The sequence below is a fragment of the Pipistrellus hanaki genome, assembly GCF_964339955.1.
Source record: "Pipistrellus hanaki genome assembly, chromosome: 7".
Classification (NCBI taxonomy): Eukaryota; Metazoa; Chordata; class Mammalia; order Chiroptera; family Vespertilionidae; genus Pipistrellus; species Pipistrellus hanaki.
In genome coordinates this window covers 48,597,865-48,621,944 of record NC_140509.1, presented here as the reverse complement: position 1 = coordinate 48,621,944, position 24,080 = coordinate 48,597,865, and the positions used below count along the sequence as shown (strand labels likewise).

General features: G+C 45.3%; 1 protein-coding gene across 3 annotated transcripts in view; it reads left to right on the top strand.

Moving 5' to 3' along the window:
* Nucleotides 1-23,737, top strand: part of FAXC (failed axon connections homolog, metaxin like GST domain containing) — a 59,499-nt gene extending 35,762 nt beyond the window's left edge. For 2 of the 3 annotated variants that reach the window (XM_084889384.1, XM_084889383.1), the window contains exons 6-8: nt 787-903; nt 16,439-18,331; nt 19,078-23,737. In XM_084889384.1, the coding sequence (XP_084745510.1) occupies nt 787-903; nt 16,439-16,728 (407 nt within the window). In that variant the 3' untranslated portion in view covers nt 16,729-18,331; nt 19,078-23,737. The remainder of the gene's footprint in view (nt 1-786; nt 904-16,438; nt 18,332-19,077) is intronic. The other variant, XM_084889382.1, reaches the window with a different exon arrangement.
* Nucleotides 23,738-24,080: the final 343 nt, after the last annotated feature.

The following is a 24,080-nucleotide window of genomic DNA, read 5'->3' as shown; positions in this document are numbered from 1 at the left end:
CCATTTCCCAGATGGGAAAACGGAGGCTTTAAGAGGTTAAAGACCAGTCTCCCACAGTGAACTAGGTGGATCACGTTCACCTGTGCTGCCTCTATATGTTACAGCACCTCACGGTGGCCCAGGAGACAAACTAGGCCAGATGTGATAGTCAAGGTGACAAGGCCTGACCTAGGTCAGGAGGGGCGGAAAAAGAGGTGGGAGCAGCAGTGTGAAACTGGGCGGGGCCTGTAGTTTTCTAGCTTTTCCTTCTGTGGTGTTTCCCATGGAGCTGGTGCTTAGTGGAGAGAACCTTGCCAACACCAAGGAGGCATCATGGAAAACCTTGCCTCCAAACTTCTTAACTTAGGCCTCTTATTGTCCCCAAGGAAATGTATTAAATTAATAAAGCGAGTGATGAGCTTGGTGTGCTTGGCTTGGGTTACTTTTGAAATGGTTTAAGCAAGCTTCCAGGTGTTTCTCAAGCTTCAGTCACTAGAGTTGGAGAAGAGGTCTGAGAGTGATCTGTTGTCCTTTTCCCCCCATGAACCTCCTCCCTAATCTGTTTATCTTGACATCTTGCCAGTTACTTCCCTGCTTTGCAATTGTATGGGTTGATATATCACACAATTGTTCTATTCGTTTTACTTTTGTTTCTCATTTTTTGAAGGAAAGAGGGGTGCATGCATTTGGACTATGCAGAGCTTTTGATTCACAGTTAAATGAGCACATAATGCAAGTGTGCTGAGTGCCTGTGACTGCGTGGGGCAGCGCTGGCCAGCAGTGACCTCTCTGTTCTGTCTGCTGCAGGTGATAAGAAGTACATCATGGGGCCCAAGTTCTCCACTCTCGACGCCACTGTCTTCGGACACTTGGCACAGGCAATGTGGACCTTACCCGGGACGAGGCCTGAGCGGTTGATCAAAGGCAAGCACTACGAGCCTCTTCAGGTTTTGGGAGTTGCTGGGCGGGGGCAGGGTAGGGGTAATGCAGTGGCGAATTCTAGGCTGATGCCTGGGGGCTGGATGGAGACACCAGGCGGGGGTGTCCAGGGCCAGGGTCTTTTCTGTACGGGTGGAGGAGACGCTGGGCTTCTCATCTGCCGTCTTGTTCATGTTGTGTTCTGGCAAAGCTGGCAAAAATCTTGCCATATCTACATCGGGGCTTTTCTCCCAGCTCCCTATGAAGGGACTTAACACGTGCTGCTGAAATAGGGCTTGATTTCTGCCTCGTGCCCTTGCCTTGTTGCTCTTCATTATTTGCCTTGGGACGGTGGTAGTTTACCACTTTCTGGTGTGCCCACTGCTGCAGTGAGCACAGTGGGCTGATGGACTCACTGCTCCTCTTGTCTCACCTGACCTTAGATTTTTCACATGTAGGTGAAAGTACTCTATTCCGTGTCGTTTGAGTTCAAAGTGCTCCTTTCTTCTATTTTAGTAGTGTCTGTAGATCCAGACAGACAATGAGGAAAGTGTCAATAAATGTTTGTGAGTCTGGTGCTATGCAAAGTTTTATATTAATACTAGAGGCCCTGTGCACTAATTTGTGCATGGTGGGGGGAAACCGCGGGAGGTTGGCCAGCTGCGGGGGAGGGACCTTGGGAGGTTGGCTGTTGGCCCTGAGGAGGGAGCTGGCCCTTGTCCCCCCAACCCCCAGGAAAGGGGCCGTGTTTGTTGCCATCCACCCCCGGTTCCCTGTCCCAGCCCAGCCCGAAGGCTCTGACAGGGTTGGGAGAAGAGGCTATGGTTTTTGGGCATGGCTTAGCACCAGGGTTCTATGGGGGCCGGCCAGCCAGGGGGAGGGGCCATGGGAGGTTGGCCGTGGGAGCACACTGACCACCAGGGGGCAGTTCCTGTGTTGAGCGTCTGCCTCCTGGTGGTCAGTGTGTGTCATAGTGACTGGTTGACAGTCATTCTGGTTGTTCGGTCATAACAGTTGCTTAGGCTTATATATATATATATATATATATATATATAATTATGTGTACATTTTGACTAAAGAAACACAGTCTTTTATTTTTGTTGTATGATCTTGGCTGTAATACCTGTCAGAATTATAATTCTAGACTGGACTGGTAGAAGTGGAGATGAGTGGGACCTGAGCTAGAGATGAACATACATTGTGGGGGTGGAGGTGGGGGTGGGGATGGTGCCAGGAGTAAATTTCATGTTGGCAAGGGGGCAGGGAACATCAGCTTAACTTGGGTTGATGTCAAGAAACCAAATCTTGGCACATGTGTGTATGTGTGTTTGTGCATGTGGTTTGTGTGTGGTGGAGTGGGGTGGTGAGATAAACAAGGTAATGGGGGCCTCTGGGAGAGGCTTCCCTTGCATTGCTGAGTGGGAACTATTTAGAGACATCTCCAGTTTGAAGCAGTACCTGAGAGCTGGGGATGTGGGGATCAAGGTTCACTATTTAGGTTTGGGGAAGGAGGTAGACAAGAGTTAATCCAGGTGTGTATGCTCCAACTGAGCAGGCTGGGCATGTAGATGAGGTCACCAGTGAGTAGTATATAGAATGCTCTCAATTATTTTTGGATGTGTGGGTGGAAGGATGGAAGAAACCAAGCGAGGCACAACTGTACATGAACATGAGGCAGGAGAGCAGCCATGTGTAGTGATCATGGGTGGGTGGGTGGGGAGAGTGGCTGGTGAAGGCTGTCGCTGTGTGTGTGTGTGTGTGTGTGTGTGTGTACTCACATACACTCATGTGCACTCATGTGCATGTGCAGAAGTTCAGGCCAGGCTATTGGTAATAGGAGTCACTCTCCAGATCCTGCTATTGGTGAGGCTTGGGCTCCAGGCACGTGACCAGGCTTGGCTGGAATGGTTCAGGCCTGATTGAAGATCTTCTGGGCTTCAGCTGAGTGGAGCTAGGGAGAGTATGGATTGGTATCAAATTTCCTAAATGATCAACGTAGAGATGGTCCTTATTTTGTGATGTGTTGGAACTTACCTAATTTGAATGTTATCATATTGGTGTTATTTATAGCTTTTATAATATCAGTTTCCCTTTTTTAATCAGAATTTCTACAGTGGTCTAAAATGTATTGATTCCTTTTAGTTCACTTACGAGTGTGTTTTATTAGAACATTTACTTTTTTTTATTATTATTTTCCACTCCCTACCTCTGATTCCCTATCACACCATCCTTACGCACCCACTAGCACAGCCCCCACATCTACTTACTTCTATACACACACGCCACATGCCCCGTACACACTCACTTGTACACATACTAGTACACTTACACTTCTAGCCAAGCATATTCACCCATGCACACATGCACAAATGCACACGCACAGACACACATCTTATGCATATGCCCATGCACATCTGTTGCAGAGACCTATTATTTAGTCAGAAGCACTCAGGAATCCATCATCAGTGGAGTTCTCAGATCCTGTAGTGTCTGTCCCTTCTTGCAGAAATGAAGTGTCTTTTGTAATTTATTTATGACTTGGCCCTTTCCTCTCTCTATTCCTTTCTGGAAGGACTTGCTGCATTTAGTATTCTTTTTAGAGGACTTATCAGCCTTTTCTGGAGGGTTGATTTTGACACCTACCCTGTGACACATACATTTGGGGGAACCTTACACCATCATCTGCAAGGGACTTCTGGCACCCTGCTGCATGCACTTCGATTCTTAAAACAAGTTAGTAGCTTTCAGCTTTCCCCAGGGATGGGTGTAGCATGAATTATTCAAGTGCAGAGAATTTGTTTCCAAATCCCAGTTTAGTCATTAGATTTAGGTCATTTCAAAGCCTTTGGACCCAAGCACATGCAGGCACACTGCTGATTTGGTCTTAATTTCTTTCTCTGCCTTTTTTTTTTCTTTTTTCTTCTTCCATGATGGAGACTTTCCCAAGAAGTAACGAGAGAAAGGAGATCTAGAAACAGTCGAGCCTGGATAATGTAGAACTGGCTCAAACTCACAGTGTGAATGGTTTGGGTCAGACAGTGTTCTGCCTTAGCTTTGAAACACCCATGTGTGTGAGTGCATACATATTAGCTTTTTGGTTTTAGATATTATTGACAATACCTAGCTATAGAAGCTACTTCTGGAACCATCTAATGAGAAATGTTTCTTAATTTAGGTGAGTAAAGGGACAGATTATGAATATTCATCAATTCTTAAAATATTTATGTATTTGTTTATATAGCTAGATCTCTTTAGATATAAAGATATGAAATGTTATTTTTTTTTTTTTACTGGAGAAAATGTAGACAAGATAGGAAAGTTAAAAAGATAAAAAAACAGCTTGTGACCCTATCATTCACAGAGAACTGCTATTAACGCTGTAGTATATGTCCTCATCTTATATCAAGTACATGTATGTCCATATTTTAAAAAATTGAGATCATAATTACAATTGAGATCATAAGATACAATTATAACCTGCAGTTTTAAATTATCTATGTAAGTTGCTATTACATATTCTTCAAAACAATATATTTAGTAGTTGTATAATACCCTATCCTATGATTACATTGTAATGTATGTGATTAATCTTTTTTTTTTTTTCAATTTTTATTTTATTATTTTTTTAAATAAATTTTTATTGTTCATATTATTACAAGTGTTCCTTTCCCCCCCTTCCCACCCCACCCTCTGCCCTTTCCCCACTCCCCATTGTCCTCATCCATAGATGCACAGTTTATGTTCAGTCTCTTCCCACATTCCCCTCTCCCCTTTTCCCCAAGAATCATCAGTTCACTCCCCTTCCATACCTCTGATTCTATTATATTCAACAGTTAATATTGTTCATCAGATTTTTTTTTTTAATTTCCTTGGTTTTTAGATTCACTTGTTGATAGTTACGTATTTGTTGTTCATAATTTTTATCTTTGTTTACTTTCTCTTCTGAAAGAACCCCCTTCAGCAATTCATATAATTCTGGTTTGGTGGTGATGAACTCCTTTAGCTTTTTTTTATTAGTGAAGCTCTTTATCTGACCTTCGATTCTGAGTGATAGCTTTGCTGGGTAGAGTATTTTTGGCTGTAGGTTCTTGCTATTCATCACCTTGAATATTTCTTGCCATTCCCGTCTGGCCTGCATGGTTTCTGTTGAGAAATCAGCTGACAATCGTATAGGTGCTCCTTTATAGGTAACCACCTGCTTAGCTCTTGCTGCTTTTAATATTCTCTCTTTGTCCTTTGCTCTTGGAATCTTAATTATGATTTGTCTTGGTGTGGTCCTCTTTGGATTCCTCTTATTTGGAGTTCTGTGTGCTTCCTGGACTTGTAAGTCCAATTCTTTCCCCAGGTGGGGGAAGTTTTCTGTCACTATTTCTTTCAGTATGTTTTCGATATCTTGCTCTCTCTCATCTTCTGGGACCCCCATGATTCTGATGTTGGATAGTTTGAAGTTGTCCCAGAGGTTTCTTACATTATCTTCAATTTTCTGGATTCTCTTGCCTTCTAGCTTCTGCAGAGGAGTGTCTTCTGGCTCTTTATGTTCCAAATCTTTGACTTGATTCTTGCGATCTTCCCTTCTGTTTTTAGGACTCTGTATAATATTTTTTATTTCAGACAATGTATTCTTTATTTCTTGTTGATCCCTTTTCATATCCTCATAGGTCTCATTTATTTTATCGGCCTTTTCTAGGAGTCTCTTGAAAAACCTTATAAGTGTGTTTTTGAACTCTATATCCAGTCGCTTTTTGTCCTCCATTTCTTTCGTTTGTGATCTGTTTGGTTTAGGCATTTTCACAGGCAGCTTTCCTGATGGGGCGGGGTTTCAGGGTGGAGCCTACAGCCTCGGCTTCCGTCAGCCCCGCCCTATGCGACTGCTGAGACTCAGGGTCCTTCAGTACTTGTTGCGAGCACCTCTGAGAGAAAGGTGCCCTCGATTTTCGCCTGCTACCAAACAGTGTAAGCTCTCCCGCAATGCGCCCGAAACTGGGGTTCAGTTCAGTTGGAAGTGGAGTTGGAGATGGTGTTCAGAGCAGTCTGGAGCCCCTGTCTCCTTCCCGCCAGGGCAGTCCTACGGCACAGCTGAGCGTCCCTTCTCTGCGCGCTGTGTGCGCGCCTCTGGGACCTCCTTTCGCGGCTTCCCCGGGTTCCGCCTTACAGCCCGGCTCCCTCTGTGTGAGCCTGGGTCCCCGGGGTCTGGCCTAGAACGGGGGTTCAGAGCAGTTGGGGGCCCAGCACAGTCGGAGTGTTTATCTCCTTCCCGCTAGGGAACGCCAGCCAGGCACTCGGCCTCCCTCCTCTCAGGCTCCGTCCTCTCAGCGCGCCGCGTGTCTCTGTACCTTGGGCTTTTACAGCTCTTCCGCGCTTCCTTCTGGTTTTCTCCTTGCTTCTCGTTGTAGAATTTCCAGTCAGTTGACTTTCCTGTAGTTCTGGGTAATGTCCATTTTATATTTTAGTTGTATTTTATTGAAATTGTTGCGTGCGGCTGCGGCTAGGTGCCTACCCGAGCAGCCATCTTGGATTCCAGCCTGATTAATCTTTTTTTTTTTTTTTTTTGACTTGTGGCTTATTTCAAATAATTTTTACTAATATTTTATAGTGAATAATATATAAATATATACTCCTGCTTATCACTGCCTACTTCCTTACATTTTAAGTTGGGGAATTACTGTTTCAAAGGGTATAAGCTCTTGGTCTATATGGCTAAATTGCTTTCTAGAAAGACCTTAGGAGTTTATATTCTCACAAATGTTTGAAAACACTTCAAATTTTGTTCCTCAATTAGAGTTGCATATAGTTTATTTTTAAATTCTTGCCATTTTTATAGTCAAAAAAGAATTCTCAGTTTTATTTATTTTTAAATATATTTTATTGATTTTTCAGAGAGGAAGGGAGAGGGATAGAGAGTTAGAAACATCGATGAGAGAGAAACATCAGTCAGTTGCCTCCTGCACACCCCCTACTGGGGATGTGCCCGCAACCAAGGTACATGCTGGGATCCTTGAGTCCGCAGGCTGATGCTCTATCCACTGAGCCAAACCAGTTTCGGCAAGAATTCTGTTTTATTATCAGCAACCCTCTTAATGAGGAGTCACATTTGATATATTGATCAGAGTATACTTACTAGGGAATTGCGTGTGGGCTTGGGCCCTGTTTAAACAGACACAGAGACTGGAGAGCCGCCCAGGAAAGTGGAAGGGGAGCCACAGAAGGGAATGGGTTCTGCGATGCCTCTGCTCACCCTGCAGAGCCATATCCAAACCACACAACCTAACACCGGTTTTCTGAATCTGTAAGAAATACAACTCTGGGTTCTAAGAAAAGTTCTAAGACTTGATCAGCAAGTCTTTTGCCAACAGTTACTTATTGCACGTGGACATTAGTTTTTTGCTTATTCTCTGGCAGGTTAAAAGGTAGGAAAAGTTATGGATATGCTTGAGAAACAAAGGAGTCCACACTCTCGCTGTGCTCCATCCGGAAGTGTTCAGAAAAGGTGGGGGCATTCAGGTCCCAGCAAAGGGCTGGCTCAGAAGACTTGCGTGGACTTTTTTGGATTTTGAAATATATGAATCAGTTCCCTTTCGCTTCAAGGAGATGAGGCAAGGGGCTGTCCTCATTCGGGAGTGTCCTCATTGGGGCATCCGAGTTTGCTAAGGGCTTTTCTGGGAGGATATCTCAGTGCCCTTCCTGCCCATGTGACAGAATGCTAATGGGAGCAACCCAGAGCACAGCCAGCACCTTGCACAGGTGTGGCCCCGGGCGATGCTGAGCAGATATCTGGAGACCAGCTGAGTGTGTGTGGGCACTGGCTCCACGCTTTCCAGCTGTTTGCTAGTGAGTGACCCGGGGCTGGGCAGGTGGTGCTGGGAGACATGGGCAGGCTTCTCCTCACTTGCCCTCCTGCCATGCAGGATTGGCAGCCCGGGGAAACCGAGGCTTGGGCTCGGGGGCGGTTGCCAGTCTCTTCAGTATCAGATTGCACAGAATGTTTCTGAATATTAGAGACATCGGAGTGACACGGGAAAATAAAAGGAGTCGCTTTTTTCAAAGAATGGTGGGGGACAGTTCCGTTTGAGAAACGCCCAGAGAAGAGCTCTTTTTTGCTCTGTCTGGTTAGAGGGCCATTTGGCTTTCTGCTGAATGTCCTGTCTCGGTGTTTGAGAGTATCGCTGATCACTCATTAGTAGTTTACTGATTTATTTTATTCATTTTTAAATTAAAAATGTAATGCATGATTGGCATAATACATTGAAAAAAATACAGGTATATTTCCAAAGATTTTTGACTTTCCCTCATCCATATCCAATACCGCCCTCCCCTCCCCCTGCCCCAGGATAACCAGCATTAAGGATTTGGAGTCAATCCTCTCTGTCTGCCTTTCTTTCTTTCTTTCTTTCTTTCTTTCTTTCTTTCTTTCTTTCTTTCTTTCTTTCTTTCTGTCTGTCTGTCTTTCTTTCTTTCTTTCTTTCTTTCTTTCTTTCTTTCTGTCTGTCTTTCTTTCTTTCTTTCTTTCTTTCTTTCTTTCTTTCTATCTTTCTTTCTTTCTTTCTTTCTTTCTTTTTAATCTACAAACTTATATACATGTATATATTTGATTTGATTTGCTTTTTACTATTTTAAAACAATGACATTACATTGCACATATTACTTTATAACTTGATTTTTTAATTTAATACACTATCATGTCTCTTTAACATTTGTACATTATTCCATAGAATTTATACACTATACTTTATCAATCAATTCCTATTGATGGACACTCAAACTCTTTTCATCTTTCTTTTTTTATTGACACAATTCTGTATTCAATATCCAAATACGTGTAGCATTACATACTGATGCTCTTATTTTAGTAGAATAGAGTACTAAAGATGGTCTGCTATGTTCGTTTAAAATTTCAACAGATAGCATCAGATTACATTCCAAAAAAGGTTTTGGCAGTTTAGACTTCCACCAGCCTTGTAGTACAATGCCTGATCTCTACCTTGATGTTCAGACTTTAATTTTTACCAGTGGATGAAATTGTTATTTGATTGTTGCGTACACTTTGAAAATGTACTTTTCCTATTGTCTCACAAAGTTTACATTTTCATTCCTCCCTCCCTCCGCCCCTCCTCCCCTCCTTTCTTCCTTCCCTTCCACACACACTATACAGAACCTTTTTATACTGCCAAGTTTTTCTATTCTTTTGGCTGGTAGGCATGTTGAGTGGGTCCACTGATGGAAAATCTGGGCACAGGAAGGATTGGCAAAGAGAGATAAAGGTAGAACTTAATTACAGATTTTCACTCTTTTTATCAGGATTGGTGTGTGAGCTCCCAGTCCTTGCTTATCAAAGCAAACCCTTTCTTAACTTCATGATAGAATAATCGCTTCGTTCTTGACAAGTCATTTTGAAGGCAGCATCTTGTAATTCTTTGAGACCTCAGAAAGAATTACAGAAAAATATTCTGTGACAGATGGTGCAAAGCTGTTAATTCCCAGGCCAGGCTGTCAGCTCCCCAGTAGAAGGGCAGAGTAGAGTCATAGGGAAGGGCTCAGAGCCTGGGGAATGCTTGAGTTTGAATTCTGGCTCTGCCACTACCTAGAACTTGACCTAAGTCAAGTTAATTAACCTCTCTGTTGCAGTTTTCCCATTACAGATAGGGATAATAATGCTTCCTACCTCACACAGCGTTTTTTGCAAGGACTAAAAGAGTCAATATGACTTCAACAAATGAAAAAAGCACATCAAACAATGCCTGATACACAGTAAGGACTATATATTTATTTTCTATTCTTTAAAATATATATATTTTATTGATTTTTTGCAGAGAGGAAAGGAGAGAGATGGAGAGTTAGAAACATCGATGAGAGTCATTGATCAGCTGCCTCTTGCACGCCCCCTACTGGGGATGTGCCTGCAACCAAGGTACATGCCCTTGACCAGAATCGAACCCGGGACCCTTCAGTCCACGCAGGCTGATGCTCTATCCACTGAGCCAAACCGGTTTCAGCTGTATTTTCTATTCTTAATAACTTTTATTATTGCACCGTGAAGTGCTATTAATGTTGTAGTCATGAAGGGGAAGGTCTCGGGAAGGAAGGTAAAGAAAAAGGCTGTAGAAAGAATAGCCACAAAGAAGTGGACATGCTCAGGGATGGTGTAGATCCTATGGCTCTTGTGACCAGATTATGACTTTCTCTCAGCTCCTAGGGAATGCACTTGATTAAGGCACACAGGGCTGCCCCCAGGGCCTGCTGTGAAGTGACTGTAAGTCATTTGTGATGTCTCCCCACCACCTCCTTGCTGATGCTTCCCCATCTCTATCCAACCCTTGATTACCTGTGACTGGCAGCAGTACCTGGTGAGGTGTGTCTCAGGACTGCTTCTTTGAGGGAGAAAATAGGTGAAGGTTTTGTATGTCTTTCCAAAGGGGACAGTGAGATTGGCTTTTCTGCTTCTGGCTCTTTAGTGTGTCCATAACATTCTTTGAGTAGGGAGCAATCCGAAGGGACTCATATAGTGTGAATTGAGCTATTATGATCTGATAGGACTGAAAATGGTACCCTGGAACCAATACAAGAAATCCTATATACAATAATAAAAGCCTAATATGCAAATCAACCAAATGGTGGAACAAGAGGTGGAATGACTGGTCACTATGATGCGCACTGACCACTAGGGGGCAGATGCTCAGTGCAGGAGCTGCCCCCAGCCCACAGGCCCCCAGTCAGCCAGAGTGGATGCCACTGGGGTCAGGGGGCCCACAGATCGGCCCTGATCACCGGCCAGGCCTAGGGACCCTACCCATGCACAGATTTCTTGCATCGAGCCTCTAGTTGGTTTATAGGCTTCATGAAGCAGGGAGATTTGATTTATTGTGCTTTGTAGAGGATATGTGTTTATTTAAGCAGAACAGCAATCAAGATTTGAAAAATTTCGCCCAGTTGGTGCCACAGCTCAGTTCATTGACCTATGAACCAAGAGATCATTGTTTGATTCCCGGTCAGGGCTCATACCCAGGTTTCAGGCTCGATCCCCAGTGTGAGGCATGCAGGAGGCAGCTGATAGATGATTCTCTCTCATCATTGATGTTTCTTTCTCCCTTTACCTTCCTCTCTGAAATTGATATATATATAAATAATTTTTTGGAAAATTTTTAATGACATTGGAAAATGTTTGGATTAATACTAACAGAAAGTAACAGTTAAGTCATAATAATAATGCCAATAAGTACATAGGAAAAAATACTGAGGGAAATGACACCAAAATGTTAATTGTGGTTATCTTGGATTGATAAGATTATATATCTTTTGTGTTTTCCTTTTTATGATTTATAGTTCCTCAATACAGAGTTCTAATTTTCCAAAATGGGAATATGCTATTTTTTGATAGAAAATAAAATAGAGTTGTTATAGACTATAATTAATAGACTATTTATACAGAAACAACCTAATTGGCCTGTGATAGGAGATTGGTAATAGCAAAGTGAAACTATGGTACATCTGTATAATGAAATACTATGCAATTATCAAGGTGGTGATAGTGTGAAATTGAGGGATTTTAATTGTACTTTGTTAAGTGGAAAAAAGTAGGCTAGGTAACAAAATATGTAGTAAATGTTATACAGCAAATGTAAATATATATAAATACTATATATAATTCTGGAAGAATGTAAATGAAAATATTATGGAAAATGGGATTATTGATAATTCTTTTATTTTTTTGTTTATATTGTCTATTTTTCTACAATGAAATATGGATTACCCATCTACACAATAAGTTAATATTTATATAACTTTTAAATATATATTTTTTAATTTAAATTCTTTATTGTCAAAAATGTATTACATAAGTCTCTCCCCCCCACCACTGACCTCTCCTCAGCTGCCCCCACCCCCTTGCACAAGCCCTCCCACCCACCCCACCCCATCCTGTGTCTATTGGTTATGCTCATTTGCATGCATACAAGTCCTTTGGTTGGCCTGCACCCTGTCAGACATCCCTCTCACAATCCAGAACTGCTGGCTCTTAACCGCTCACCTGTCTGCCTGATTGTCCCTAACTGGGGACAATCAGGCAGACAGGTTAGGGCAATAACTTAACTGCTTCTACCTGCCAGCCTGATTGTCCCTAACTGCTCCCCTGCTGGCTTGATTGGCCTTAACCACCTCTGCCTTGGCCCTGCATCCGGGACCCAGGATTCCCTCCTCCAGCCGACCAGAAGCACCCGGGATTTGGGCTTCCCTCCCTCTGGTCAGCCATAGGTGCCCAGCCCGGCTGCAGCCACAGGGGATGGTGGGCAGGTGGCTTCACCTGGGCTACAGCCGCAAGTGCTGGTGCCTGGGACTGCAGGGTGGGCAGCTTCTCTATCTTCTGGGCCACAGCTAGCCGTAGGTACTGGTGCCCGGACTGCAGGGTGGGCGGCTGCTCTGTCTACCTGGCTGTAGCCAGCCGTAGATGCTGGCTGGCACTGGACCTCAGGCAGGCGGCTTCTCTGTCTTCCCTGGGATGCAGTGTGGGCAACTTCTCCAGCTGGCTGCGGCCTGGGACCACGGGGCAGGCGGATTCTTTGTCTCCCTGGCTGCAGTCAGCCTCAGGCACTGGCACCCAACTTCTCCGACTCCCACAGGCCTGGAGTATCTGGGGGGGGTGGGACTGCTGCCATCTTTTCAGGTCAATATGCATACTCACTCTGAGTGGCTGTTGGGAGTAGTGGAGTGATGGTAATTTGCATGTTTCTCTTTTATTAGTGTAAATTGAGGGAGAGCTAGATAAAAACAGTGATGAAGGGGAATCATTGATCAGGTGCTTCCTGCACACCCCACTGGGGATTGAGCCTACAATCCTAACATGTACCCTGACCAGGAATTGAACCATGACCTCCTGGGATCATAGCTCAACACTCAACCACTGAGCCATGCTGGCTGGGCTTTATTATATAACTTTTAAAAACTAAACATCCTAAGAATATTTTTAGGGCAATGAAGTTCTATAAGACAGTGACAAATTACATGTTTATAAGCAATGTTGCCACCTGGTGGATTGAAGGCAAAAACTCACCCTCTTCCTTCCTTACTTGAAATTAGAAAAGGAAAGCCAAATATTATCTTGTGTTTCAGACAAATCCCTGGATGATTTTAGCAGTTTAACCATGTTCCTTTGATTCACGTGGAGAAGAAGTAGTCCAGTCACTGAATGAGAACCCAATCGTGGGTGCAGCTGTGGAATGTAATTTAAAAAATGAAAAAAAAATCCATAGAGACAATTCTGAGTTATCCTTTTGATGGTTATTTAGAGCAAAGTTTCCCTCCTAACATAACATTTGTTAACCACTTGGTACTTGGCATGATGCTCAGCCTGTAATAACTCTACAAATATTTATAGAATGAATGATTACTTCTGGCTGGTTTAATCCAATTGACAGTTGGTATATTTTCATGGACTATAAATTAATTTACATATGAACCAGTTGAAGCAAACATAAAATAATAAAATGCCTCACAAAGCCAAATGATGGTAGTTTAGCTGCTATTTCAGATAAACTACCCATTCCCAATTTCTCATCACCATTAAACTCACTCCTAAATTTCATCTAGCCCCTCGCTGAATTTACCTTTCCCCACTCACCTTTCTTATTATGTGTAGAAAGTCTAAACATTTTGACAGTTCCTCTGTGGGAAAATTTTTTTAAAGTATATTTGATTGATTTTTATTTTTTTTATTTTTTATTTTTTTTATTTATTTTTTTTATTTATTTATTTTCAAATCAATCTTTATTGTTCATATTATTACAAAGGTTCCTCATTTCTTCCCCCCTCCACCAGGTTCCCACCCCACCCTCCGCCCCCTCCCCATCCCCCATTGTCCTCATCCATAGGTGCACAGTTTATGTTCAGTCTCTTCCTCCCTCCCTTTCCCCGATAGTAAATCCCTTTTCAGATAGTAAATCTGTTACTTAGCATTATCTCATATCAATAATACCTCCACATGCCCAATGATACACTTCACACAAAAGACATTTCCAAATAGGTCAACCAGCCTCATCCAGGCCCCACCCAAGGCACTTACAGATCAACACCCCAGCGCTATACTAACTCAACACATCCAGATCTAAGCCTTCATCACTTGATTCAGCAGACCCTCAAGTTCCCGCAAAAGTTTCCAGCCATGTCTGAGAGGCAGCCGTGGGCAGGTACAGGCGAGGAGCGAGCTGTTTCGGGCCTGGCTGCTCCGGGCCTGGCCTCTGTTGCTCTGGTTCGTTCCACAACCAGCTGCTCCGGGTCTGGTCACTGCCGCTCCCGACCTAGTTGCTCTGGACTTGGCTGTTGCTGCTACAGGCCTGGCCGCACCCGACCCGGCTGCTCTGGGACCGGTTGCTCCGGTCCCGGCCGCTCCGGGCCGCTCCGGGCCTGGCCGCTCCCAGCCTGGCAGCCATTGCTCCTGGCCTGGCCGCACCAGACCCGGCTGCTCCGGGCCTGGCCGCTCCCAGCCTGGCAGCCGCTGCTCCTGGCCTGGCCGCACCAGACCCGGCTGCTCCGGGCCTGGCCGCTCCCAGCCTGGCAGCCGCTGCTCCTGGCCTGGTCGCACCAGACCCGGCTGCTCCGGGCCTGGCCGCTCCCAGCCTGGCAGCTGTTGCTCCGGGCCTGGCCGTACAAGACCCGGCTGCTCCGGGCCTGGCCGCTCCCAGCCTGGATTCTTCGTGGTTGTCTACTGCTGTTCTGGGCCTGGCTGCTCCCAACCCGGCTGCTCTGGGCCGGGCTTCTCCGGGCCCAGCCACTCCGTGTCTGGGTGTTCCTGGACTGGCCACCCTGGGCTTGGCCGCCTCTGCCTCAGGCCTGGCTGCCACTGCCCCAGGTCTGGCTGCTCCAGTGCTGGCCGTTGATGCTCTTGTTCTGGCTGCTGCTGTTCTGGGGCCTGGCCACTGCTGCTCCGGGCCCAGCTGCCACTGCCTTGTGCCTGGCCACTCTAGGCCTGGTCGCCGCTGTTCCAACATTCTGTCCCTTTTTTCTCTTCTTTTTTTTTTTCTTTTTTTTAAAAAAAACAACAAAACGCATTTATGTTGCAATGTTGGCTGGTGCGTTGAGTTCTGACTTAGTCTTTGATTTTTCAAGATCTTCTTTGTATTCTTTCTTAAGTAATTTTACTATCATTTGCTCTCACTTGATTTCTTCACATTGAGAACTTCTTTGGTTTCTTCCTCCTTGTCCTGGGAGCTCAGCAGGTTGGCCTGTGGCACCCCTTTGTTCTCCGCGGGCTCCGGCGCTGCTCCAGCCTGTTGCCGGGGTCGGCGCCGCCCAGGAAGCAGCCCCCGTCCTTGGCTCCGTTGCCGGCGCTCAGCAGTCGAAGGCTCAGGGGCACCCCCCCCACTGGGGGCCCCGTCGCCCGGCTCCTTGCTGGCGCCCAGCTGGCCGGTGTCCGGCAGGGGCTCCTGCTCCTCGTGGCGTTCCTCCAGTCTGGAGCTTTCTTTCTCCCTCCCACTAGGGGAGTCCAGGATCAGAGTCAACAGACTGTCCTCTGCGCACAGTGTGCGTGGCTCCGGGGGCTCGGCCTTTCGCCGCGCTCCCAGGACTCCACCTCACAGCCCCGTCTCCCCCTGCCCGAGCCTGGGTCCCCAGGGACTGGCCCAGACCTGGAGTTCGGGGAGGTCTGGACTGAGGCTCAGAGCTGCCGCCGGAGGCTTTGTTTCTTCCGGCTAGGGTAATCCAGCATCAGAGTCAACATTCAGTCCTCTGCGCGCCATGTGCGCGCGACTCCGGGGGCCCCGCATTTCGCCATCCCCCGGGATTGTCTCCCCCTGCCGGAGCCTGGGTCCCCAGGGTCTGGCACATAACTTGGGGCTCAGCGCTGCCGGTTCGGGGGTTCAGCCCAGGCTGGGGGTTCTATTTCCTTCCTGCTAGGGAACGCCAGGCAGCACCCAGCCCTCTCCTCCTCTCCGGCTGCGACCTCTCCGCGCGCGCGTGCGTGCGAGCGCGCAGCATGTCTCCGTACCTTAGGCTTTTTTTCAGCTCCTCTGATTTTCCTTCTGGTTTTCTCCCTCCTTCCTATTGTAGAGTTTTCAGTCAGTCGACTACCTGTAGCTCTGGGCAATGTCCACTCTACATTTTAGTTGTATTCCTTTGAAATTGTTGTGAGCTGCTGCGGCTAGGTGTATACCCGAGCAGCCATCTTGGATCCTCCTACCATATTTGATTGATTTTAGAGAGAGAGAGAGGAAGAGGGAGGGAGAGAAGAAAAAGGAGGGGGAGGAAGAGGGAGAGGGGGAGAGGGAGACGGAAACAACACTGATGAGAAGGAATCATTTGATCGGCTGCTTCCTGCATGCCCCCTACCGGGGATCTGAGCCCCAAACCCAGAGTTTGGGCTCAGACTGGCAATTGATCTGTGACTGAACTGTGATCTCCTGGTCTACGGGTCAACATCCAACCACTGAACCATGCAGGCCGGGCTTGAAAACATTTTTAATGTCTACCCCACCCCATTCTCCCACATTCCCCAGAAAGCCCAGCGCAGGCAGATGGCTGGCCCTGAGAGCTAACCCTGGCTGTCCTTGCCGCCCTGCAGGTGAGCTCATCAACCTGGCCATGTACTGCGAGAGGATCCGGAGGAAGTTCTGGCCCGAGTGGCACCACGACGACGACAACACCATCTACGAGTCGGAGGAGAGCAGCGAGGGCAGCAAGACCCACACGCCTCTGCTGGATTTCAGCCTTTACTCAAGGACAGAGACCTTCGAGGACGAGGGCGCAGAGAACAGTTTTTCCAGAACCCCAGACACGGATTTCACCGGACACTCGCTCTTTGATTCCGACGTGGACATGGATGACTACATAGAGCACGAACCTTGCAAGTGACACAGCTTCACGGGCCGTTCTGCTGGAGCTGCCGCCGCCGCCGCCTGAGTCGGGCTGGGTGCCCAGGGAGAGAGCCACCGGGGCCGGGAGGAGGTCTCCGTGCCCGGCACCCTTCTCACAAGCAACTGGCCGAGGGCAGCCTACTTCTCTTTTGTACACACAGAACACAGAGCCGCTCAGATGGCTCCCTCGCAAACTAACAGGCAAACAAAATGTCAGCATGGCTCCTGAAATCCATTTTTGTTTTCATTAGAAAACTAATATTGTGAGGTGGACCGGGTGTGCAAGGGCAGGTTTCCCTCCGATAGTGTAGGTCGATCCTCTCCAGCCTGAGGGCCTCGTTGTGAGATGAATTCTTGAACATCCTCCATCCACCAGGGCTTGAAGGAATGAGAGATGTCGTCAGAAGAAAGCTGTAGGAGATGAATGTTCTGTGGCGGTATTCTATGTGTGTATATTGTATGTTGAGGTATAAGTCAAATAAAATCCATAGATATTCAGCGAACACCTACTATGTGCGAAGCACTGTGCCAGGTGCTAATCAGTATACGTTGTATCCTAAGCCCTGCCAGTGACCAGCTGTGTGATTTGGGGCAAATCTCTTATTCTTGTGTGCCTCTTTCCCCCCACCTGTAAAGTGGGGATAACAATACTCTCCACCTACCTACCTCACGGGGGTGTTGTGAGGATTCGTGGGGTTCCATGTGGCGCTCTAAACCTCTTGGAAGAGGTGTGACATAAACACAACATTTTATTCTTTATTGTGCTCTTCATACATTTGAAGATTTGAGGGCAAAGGAATTCCACACCCAGGCAGTAGCCACTGCAGTCCCTCCAAAAAGCCGATCCGATGACACACACCAAGACACAGCCAGGCCCCTGTCATCGTGCCTCTTGGTGACGTTGCTTGAATTGAAATCTTTTGTTGAAGGAAAAACTTGGACACATTTTTACAAATCATCCACAGCTACAGGTGGTCTTTAATTCTGTCTGTTTGCAGAAACATCTTCCTTCCATTGCCTGAACGCACCCTGGGATGTGCCCTTGGCTGATTCCTGAATATTAGGAGTTTGATTTATTTGGCGGGGGTAAAGTTCAGGAATATGATGGGCTTAATGGAGGGGAAGGGAACGTATTTGATTGATTTTTGTAAGCGGAAGCTAGCCAACTTGTGATGTCTGTTTGAAAACAAACCTCGCAAGAGGTATTGAAAAGGGGAAGGAGAAAGAGGATCATGTTACAAGCGTCAAAGCACTTTGTGCAGTGTAGACTTTATGCACTTTTGTTAATGCACCCTTTCTGGTGTTCTCGGTTGTTGTCCAGTGAGAGGAACGCAGTGCTGAGGACAAATTTTAATGTTTCTTAGGAATCTTCCATTCATTCCCTCCCCTACTCCCGCCCTCCCCAGAGAGCCCATGAATTCTGTATTTATGGAGGCCCTCCATCTTGGAAGACACAGTCTATGTTGACTTAAGACATTTCCAGTGATATCTGGGGTGAAGATCCTGGGGCGGCAGCCATGGATTTGGGCGAATAGAGTCAGTGTTAAGATTTGCAGCTGGAAACTAAACTGCTTGGCTTCTGATCACAACCAACTGGTGAGGTAAGGACTATTCATTATGGGGTGGAAGAGGCACTTCTTGAAAGACAGCAATTTCATCTGAGAAGTTCATGTACTTTACTTCAAAAGGACTCTCTGAATATAGCTTTTGCAAAAACAATCTTCAAATACCGAGGATGCACAGAGGTAAAGAGGGCGAGGTTTTGAAGCTGTTTACCATTTAAGCAACTATGTAGGGCAAGCATGTCAGTCTCAGCCCTCAGGCCTCATTTATTGTATTTGGCCCGTGTTGGCCTTTGAGTTTGACATGCTTGGTTTAGGAGATATGGAACAAGGAAGAAATGTTGAAATACCTGTTAGAAATTCATTTTTTTTTTTTTTTTAATATTTTTTTTATTGATTTTTTTTTTTTTTTTTTTTTTTTTTTTTTTTTTTTTTTTTTACAGAGAGGAAGGGAGAAAGATAGAGAGCTAGAAACGTCGATGAGAGAGAAACATCGACCAGCTGCCTCTTGCATACTCCCTACCGGGGATGTGCCTGCAACCAATGTATATACATGTCCTTGGCCAGAATTGAACCTGGGACCTTTCAGTCCACAGACCGACGCTCTACCACTGAGCCAAACCGGTTTCGGCCTGTTAGAAATTCTTATTCTACAGATAACTTTGTCGCTCATATCTTATCAAAATGATTCATTTTTGAGAGGACTGTTTGATGCCTAATGAGAATGTGGTGAAGATAAGAATGGATAAGCCTATGTTTGGTGTGTTTTTTTTTCCGGTCTCCAGCATCATTTGGGAGGACTGTTTGCCTCTCTTTTCTCTAGCAAGTATGTCTTCAAGCCAGCTGGAGGCAGTTCTGTGTGACAAGGGAAGCTACTGGAAATGTGAATGTGATGAACAGGTGGACTGTGGGCCTGGCTCCACCAAGACTGTCGCCCTTTCTCCATCCTCAGCTGGAAAGACTTGTGTTTGAAATTTTGTCTATAATTTATCCTTTCTGTATAGCATTGTTGGATGTACCTTCACTCCAAGAATGATTAAGTTACAAGTCTGTAGATGCACATATGTTCTTTATTGTCTTGTACTTGGAGGGCAAGTACATGGAGAGCCAACATTCAGAGTGAAGTTATGTCACAGTTAGTCTATCCAGGTAACTCCCATAGGAGCTTGAATGGACATTGTACTGGAGGCTTGGGTGCTGCCGTGACAGCTCATGACTAGGGCATCAACAATTTTGTGGGTGTAATTTGATTTGGAATCCTAGAAGGTCTCCCCCCAACCCCCTCTCCCCCATTACCCTCAGTATATGTTATGGCAACGAAATAACCAAGACAAAATCACTGTGGTGGGTAATGACTTAGTTTTTATTGGGAGGGCTTTAATTTTATGTGGTTCATTCTTAAACTATCCAGATTTGAAGTGTTTCCAATTTGATGAACAGGTGCTATTTATTACAAAAATTAACATAAAAAATTAGGGGACATTTTGGTCATCTGGCTCACTTGTTCAACTTCTGTGTTTCTTTTTACTGGACGGTAACTTAAGGAAGTGGCTCTTTAATGCTAACATGGTGTTGGTTGGACAGAAGACCCAGAGGCCACCAGTCCTGTGTCACCTCTCATTGTGAACATAAGTTCTGTCTATCCACATCTCTTCACCCTCCCTGTTCTGACTCATCAGGATTAATGAGCAGCAGTAGTATGTTTTGTACAAATCAGAGTAGATACAAGGACAATATAAATTTATTGCAGAATTGAACTATATTGTTAGAGTTTAACATTCTGTTGTAACATAATGAATTGTGAATGGTGACATTACCAAGGCCACGGGCTACCCAGAAGACTGATCACAGACTTAGAGCAACTGGGTCATGAATCACAGCAGCTGTCTGGTCCTCAGTGAACCCCTCCTATGGGTACCGGGGTAATAGGATATGCTAGAGTTCAAGAAAGGAAGTCTTGAGGATTAGCCTCATTGTCTTGCTTGGATTATTTGAGAGTGAGTGTTGGATCACAGAAATGTATAGCTAGGCATGGATGATCTCTAGAAAGCTCCTTCCAAGAGAGCCCTGAGGGCATTATTGGCTCAGTGTCACAAATACTTGCAGGGCAGGACCAGAAACAGATCTTTCACCTTGCCTTTGATGGTTCTTGGCATTAACCACTTTGACTTGATTTCCTTTTAAATACACACTCTCTGAGAGGTCACTCCTAGATGTCCCTAGAACTAGCTCATCCCAGCCTCTTGGAGAGGGCCGGGACTCCTCCCCCACCCTTGTTCCCCAGGTCTGTCTGTTCAATCTGGTCCAGGCCAATTCAGGAGACCTTTCTTCAGTATCCACTCTGTGCAAGGCACCGCTAGGCTCTGAATGATACCAAGATGGAACCCAAGTCACCAGTACTCCTCATTCTTTGTTATGCATCTTTTAAAGCATCCACACCCATATGCTCACTATCCACTGAACACCTGCCCTGTCCTGACCCTGGGATGCACACTGGATTTAGAGTAGTGAACAGAACGGTCATGGCACCTTCATGTCAGGGCATTCTCTTCTGGCTAGACCTCTGCAGTAGCCTCTTGCACGTGCTGGGCCACTTCCCTGCTCCAGTCCCCCTATCCCCACTAGGTCAATCTTTGTAAAAAGCTCTGGCCCTTGTGGGGTGCCATACTGCTTCCGTATGAGGGTCAGTCCTTAGGGCTTGGTCTGCTCACCTCTTTTTTTGTTGTTAATCCTCACCAGAGGATATTTTTCCATTGATCTTTTAGAGAGAGTGGATGAGAGAGGGAAAGGGAGAGAAACATTGATGTAAGAGAAACACATCGATTGGCTGCCTCCTGCACACACCCTGCCTAAGGCTAGGGGCGGGGAGGAGCCTGCAACCAAGGTATGTGCCCTTGACCGGAATCAAACCCAGGACCCTTTGGTCCGCAGGCTGACTCTCTATCCACTGAGCCAAACTGGCTTGGTCTTTATTCACTTTGTCTCCTGGGGCTCCTTCCTATAAGCCATGAAATGCCTGCCCTTCCTCTCCACTGGCCAAACCTATATCCACTTGTCAAGGCCCAGCTTTTTTGGTTCTGCAAGAAGGCATCTCAGCTCATAATCTAGAAACACGACATTCATCATTTCCTCCCTGGAAGGCTGCAGGGGGAAGGTATGCTCAGAAAGGGGCCCCTGCTAGGAGGTAGTACTTTCAAGTGAATGTTTGTGTCAGGGACTCACTCCATCGCTAACCTAATGAAAGTCCTATACCCTTTTCCCAAAAAAATACACACGTGTAAATATATGTAATTTATATAATAAGTTTAGGAGATTCAGAAACATTTTTATTTATTTATTTATTTATTTATTTTTAAATATATGTTTTATTGATTTTTTTACAGAGAGGAAGGGAGAGGGATAGAGAACCAGAAACATCAGTGAGAGAGAAACATCAATCAGCTGCCTCCTGCACACCTCCCACTGGGGATGTGCCCACAACCAAGGTACATACCCTTGACCGGAATCAAACCCTGGACCCTTCAGTCCACAGGCTGACACTCTATCCACTGAGACAAAACAGTCAGGGCCAGAAACCTTTTTAAATTACCTGTGGATTTCTTAAGGGGTTCAAATGACCCCAGCTGAAGAAGCTTTCTTCTAAAGAGTTTTTAAAACTTGTTAGTGTTCGTTCTTTCTTGCCTTAAACACATCCCGAGAGGAGAAAAATAGGAATGGGATATGCAAGCAAAAGTAATCTCACCCTGGCCCATGTGCTCAGTGGGTAGTGTTGGCCCATTCACTGAGGGGTCGAGGTTTGATCTCTGGTCAAGGGCATGTACCTGGATTGTGGGTTTGATCCTTGGTCCTGGTCAGGGTGCATGTAGGAGGCAACTAATTGATGTGTCTCTCTTGCATCAATGTTTCTCTCCTCCACCCCTCCGTTCCACTCTCTAAATATCATTGCGGGGGAGGGGATTCTCAGGTGAGAATTAGCAAAAAATAAAACAGTAATCTCTATTATTATTCCCATTGATTATGTTCTGAGTGGTAAGGCAGGAAGGAGGAAGAGTTGGCTTACATTAATTGAGAGAATATCTTTGTTTTGACAGATTAGGCATTTTGAAAGTGACAGGATTTTGTTGTCACCATTGTCATGTATTTTTTAATCATCTAAAAGGTCTACTTATCAAAATCAGTTCAGGGCCAGGCGAGCTTCATTTAAACCCTGAAACCCATCACTTCTGCATGGGCAGGCTGACTGGCAGGGGCTGAGGTGGAGGGAAGCGGCTGGATTTTTTCCTCACAGGAAAAAGGTCTACACACGCAGGCTTTCCTGTATTCATTTGTTCATTCATTCATTCATTCATTCATTCATTCATTCATCCATTCTTATGACAATTGTTGAGTGTATTTTCAATAAAAGGATGGTGACTTAGGTTCCTCCCTCTCCTCCTCTCTTCTCTCTTTTCTCTTCCTTTTTCTTCTTTCTTTTTCCTTCTTCCTCCTTCCTTCTTTTTCTGCTTTTTTACAGGGTGAAGTTACTTATTTGTTCCTGACTATGATCCAGCTTGTCCTCCTTTACATGCAGTGCTGTTTAAGTTAAATAAGAACTGATGGTAATACATTCAATGGCAAATACATCTGAGTCTAAATGCTGAGCTCTGGCCACTCAGTTTAGTAGGTCTAGGGGTCAATTGTGTGGGATTGTGGAGTGCTTGACTTTTATTCCGTTGCTTCCAGTGGTCTGGGTGAAACTCAAAGTTCAAAAGGGTCCTTGGTGAGAGGAGCAGGAGGTGCCCCTTGCCTGCAGAACTCCTGCCAGTGACAGGATTTTTGACATTTGAATTCTTCACCAGAAATTTAGGAGCCAGCCACATATGGGCCACGCCCCTTAGAGGTGGTCACAGAGAATACGGAAAAGCAGCTGGAAGGAAAGCTGATTTGGGGTTGACTGTGACCACTTCAATCATCCTGGCTCTTGCCAAAGCAGAGAACTTGTCCCCAAACCAATGCTCTCTGAAACTGCTATTGGCTGGACCATGACAAATTAAGGCGCTCAAATTTCAAATGGATGGACTGTTGCCTCAGATCATAAATTTGTACACAAATAAAGGAGATCATTGCAACAATAAAGCAAATAATGTGGATGTGGTCTCGCCAGTACCAACCCTCCCTGTCATTCCAGTGGGGAAACAAGTTTTCCCGAGCGAGAGATGGACACAGTGCTTTGGTGTTCTGCACACAATTAAATATTTCAGCAATGAGCTTGCTGTCCTTTTTGAATATTTAAAAACTGCTGCTGTCCCTAATTATAGCTTTAAATATTTTTGAAACAAGTTAATAATTGTAGGGCAATATATATTTATGATAATAGTTAATTTATGAAAAGTAGTGTTACTGTGACTGATTCACCTCCCACCCCCCATTGGCAAGCATTTCCCCCCTCCCCCATGGCTTTGCAATTGAGTAACTTTTACTTATTTAACACCCCCCCCCCTTTTTTTTTTTTTTTTTTTTTTTTTAGTATTTTTAAAAATTACCCCATGGCTTTGAAAACAGCTCCTGAATTGCCATGTTAATGAGCATTGGCTAAACAGATGGCAAAGGGGAACATAATATAATTGCCCACTGGAGGGCTAGAGAAGAGAAATGCTTTGGATATTCATTAGTACTACCTCCCTCCTCTTAAAAAACAAAAACAAAAACCCAATCTATCGACTTTTCCCCTCTCATAGTTATTCAGAATTGGAAGAACTCTCTCATACTTGCACTGTCCCTCAACAAGATCTCACATCTGGCTTATTAA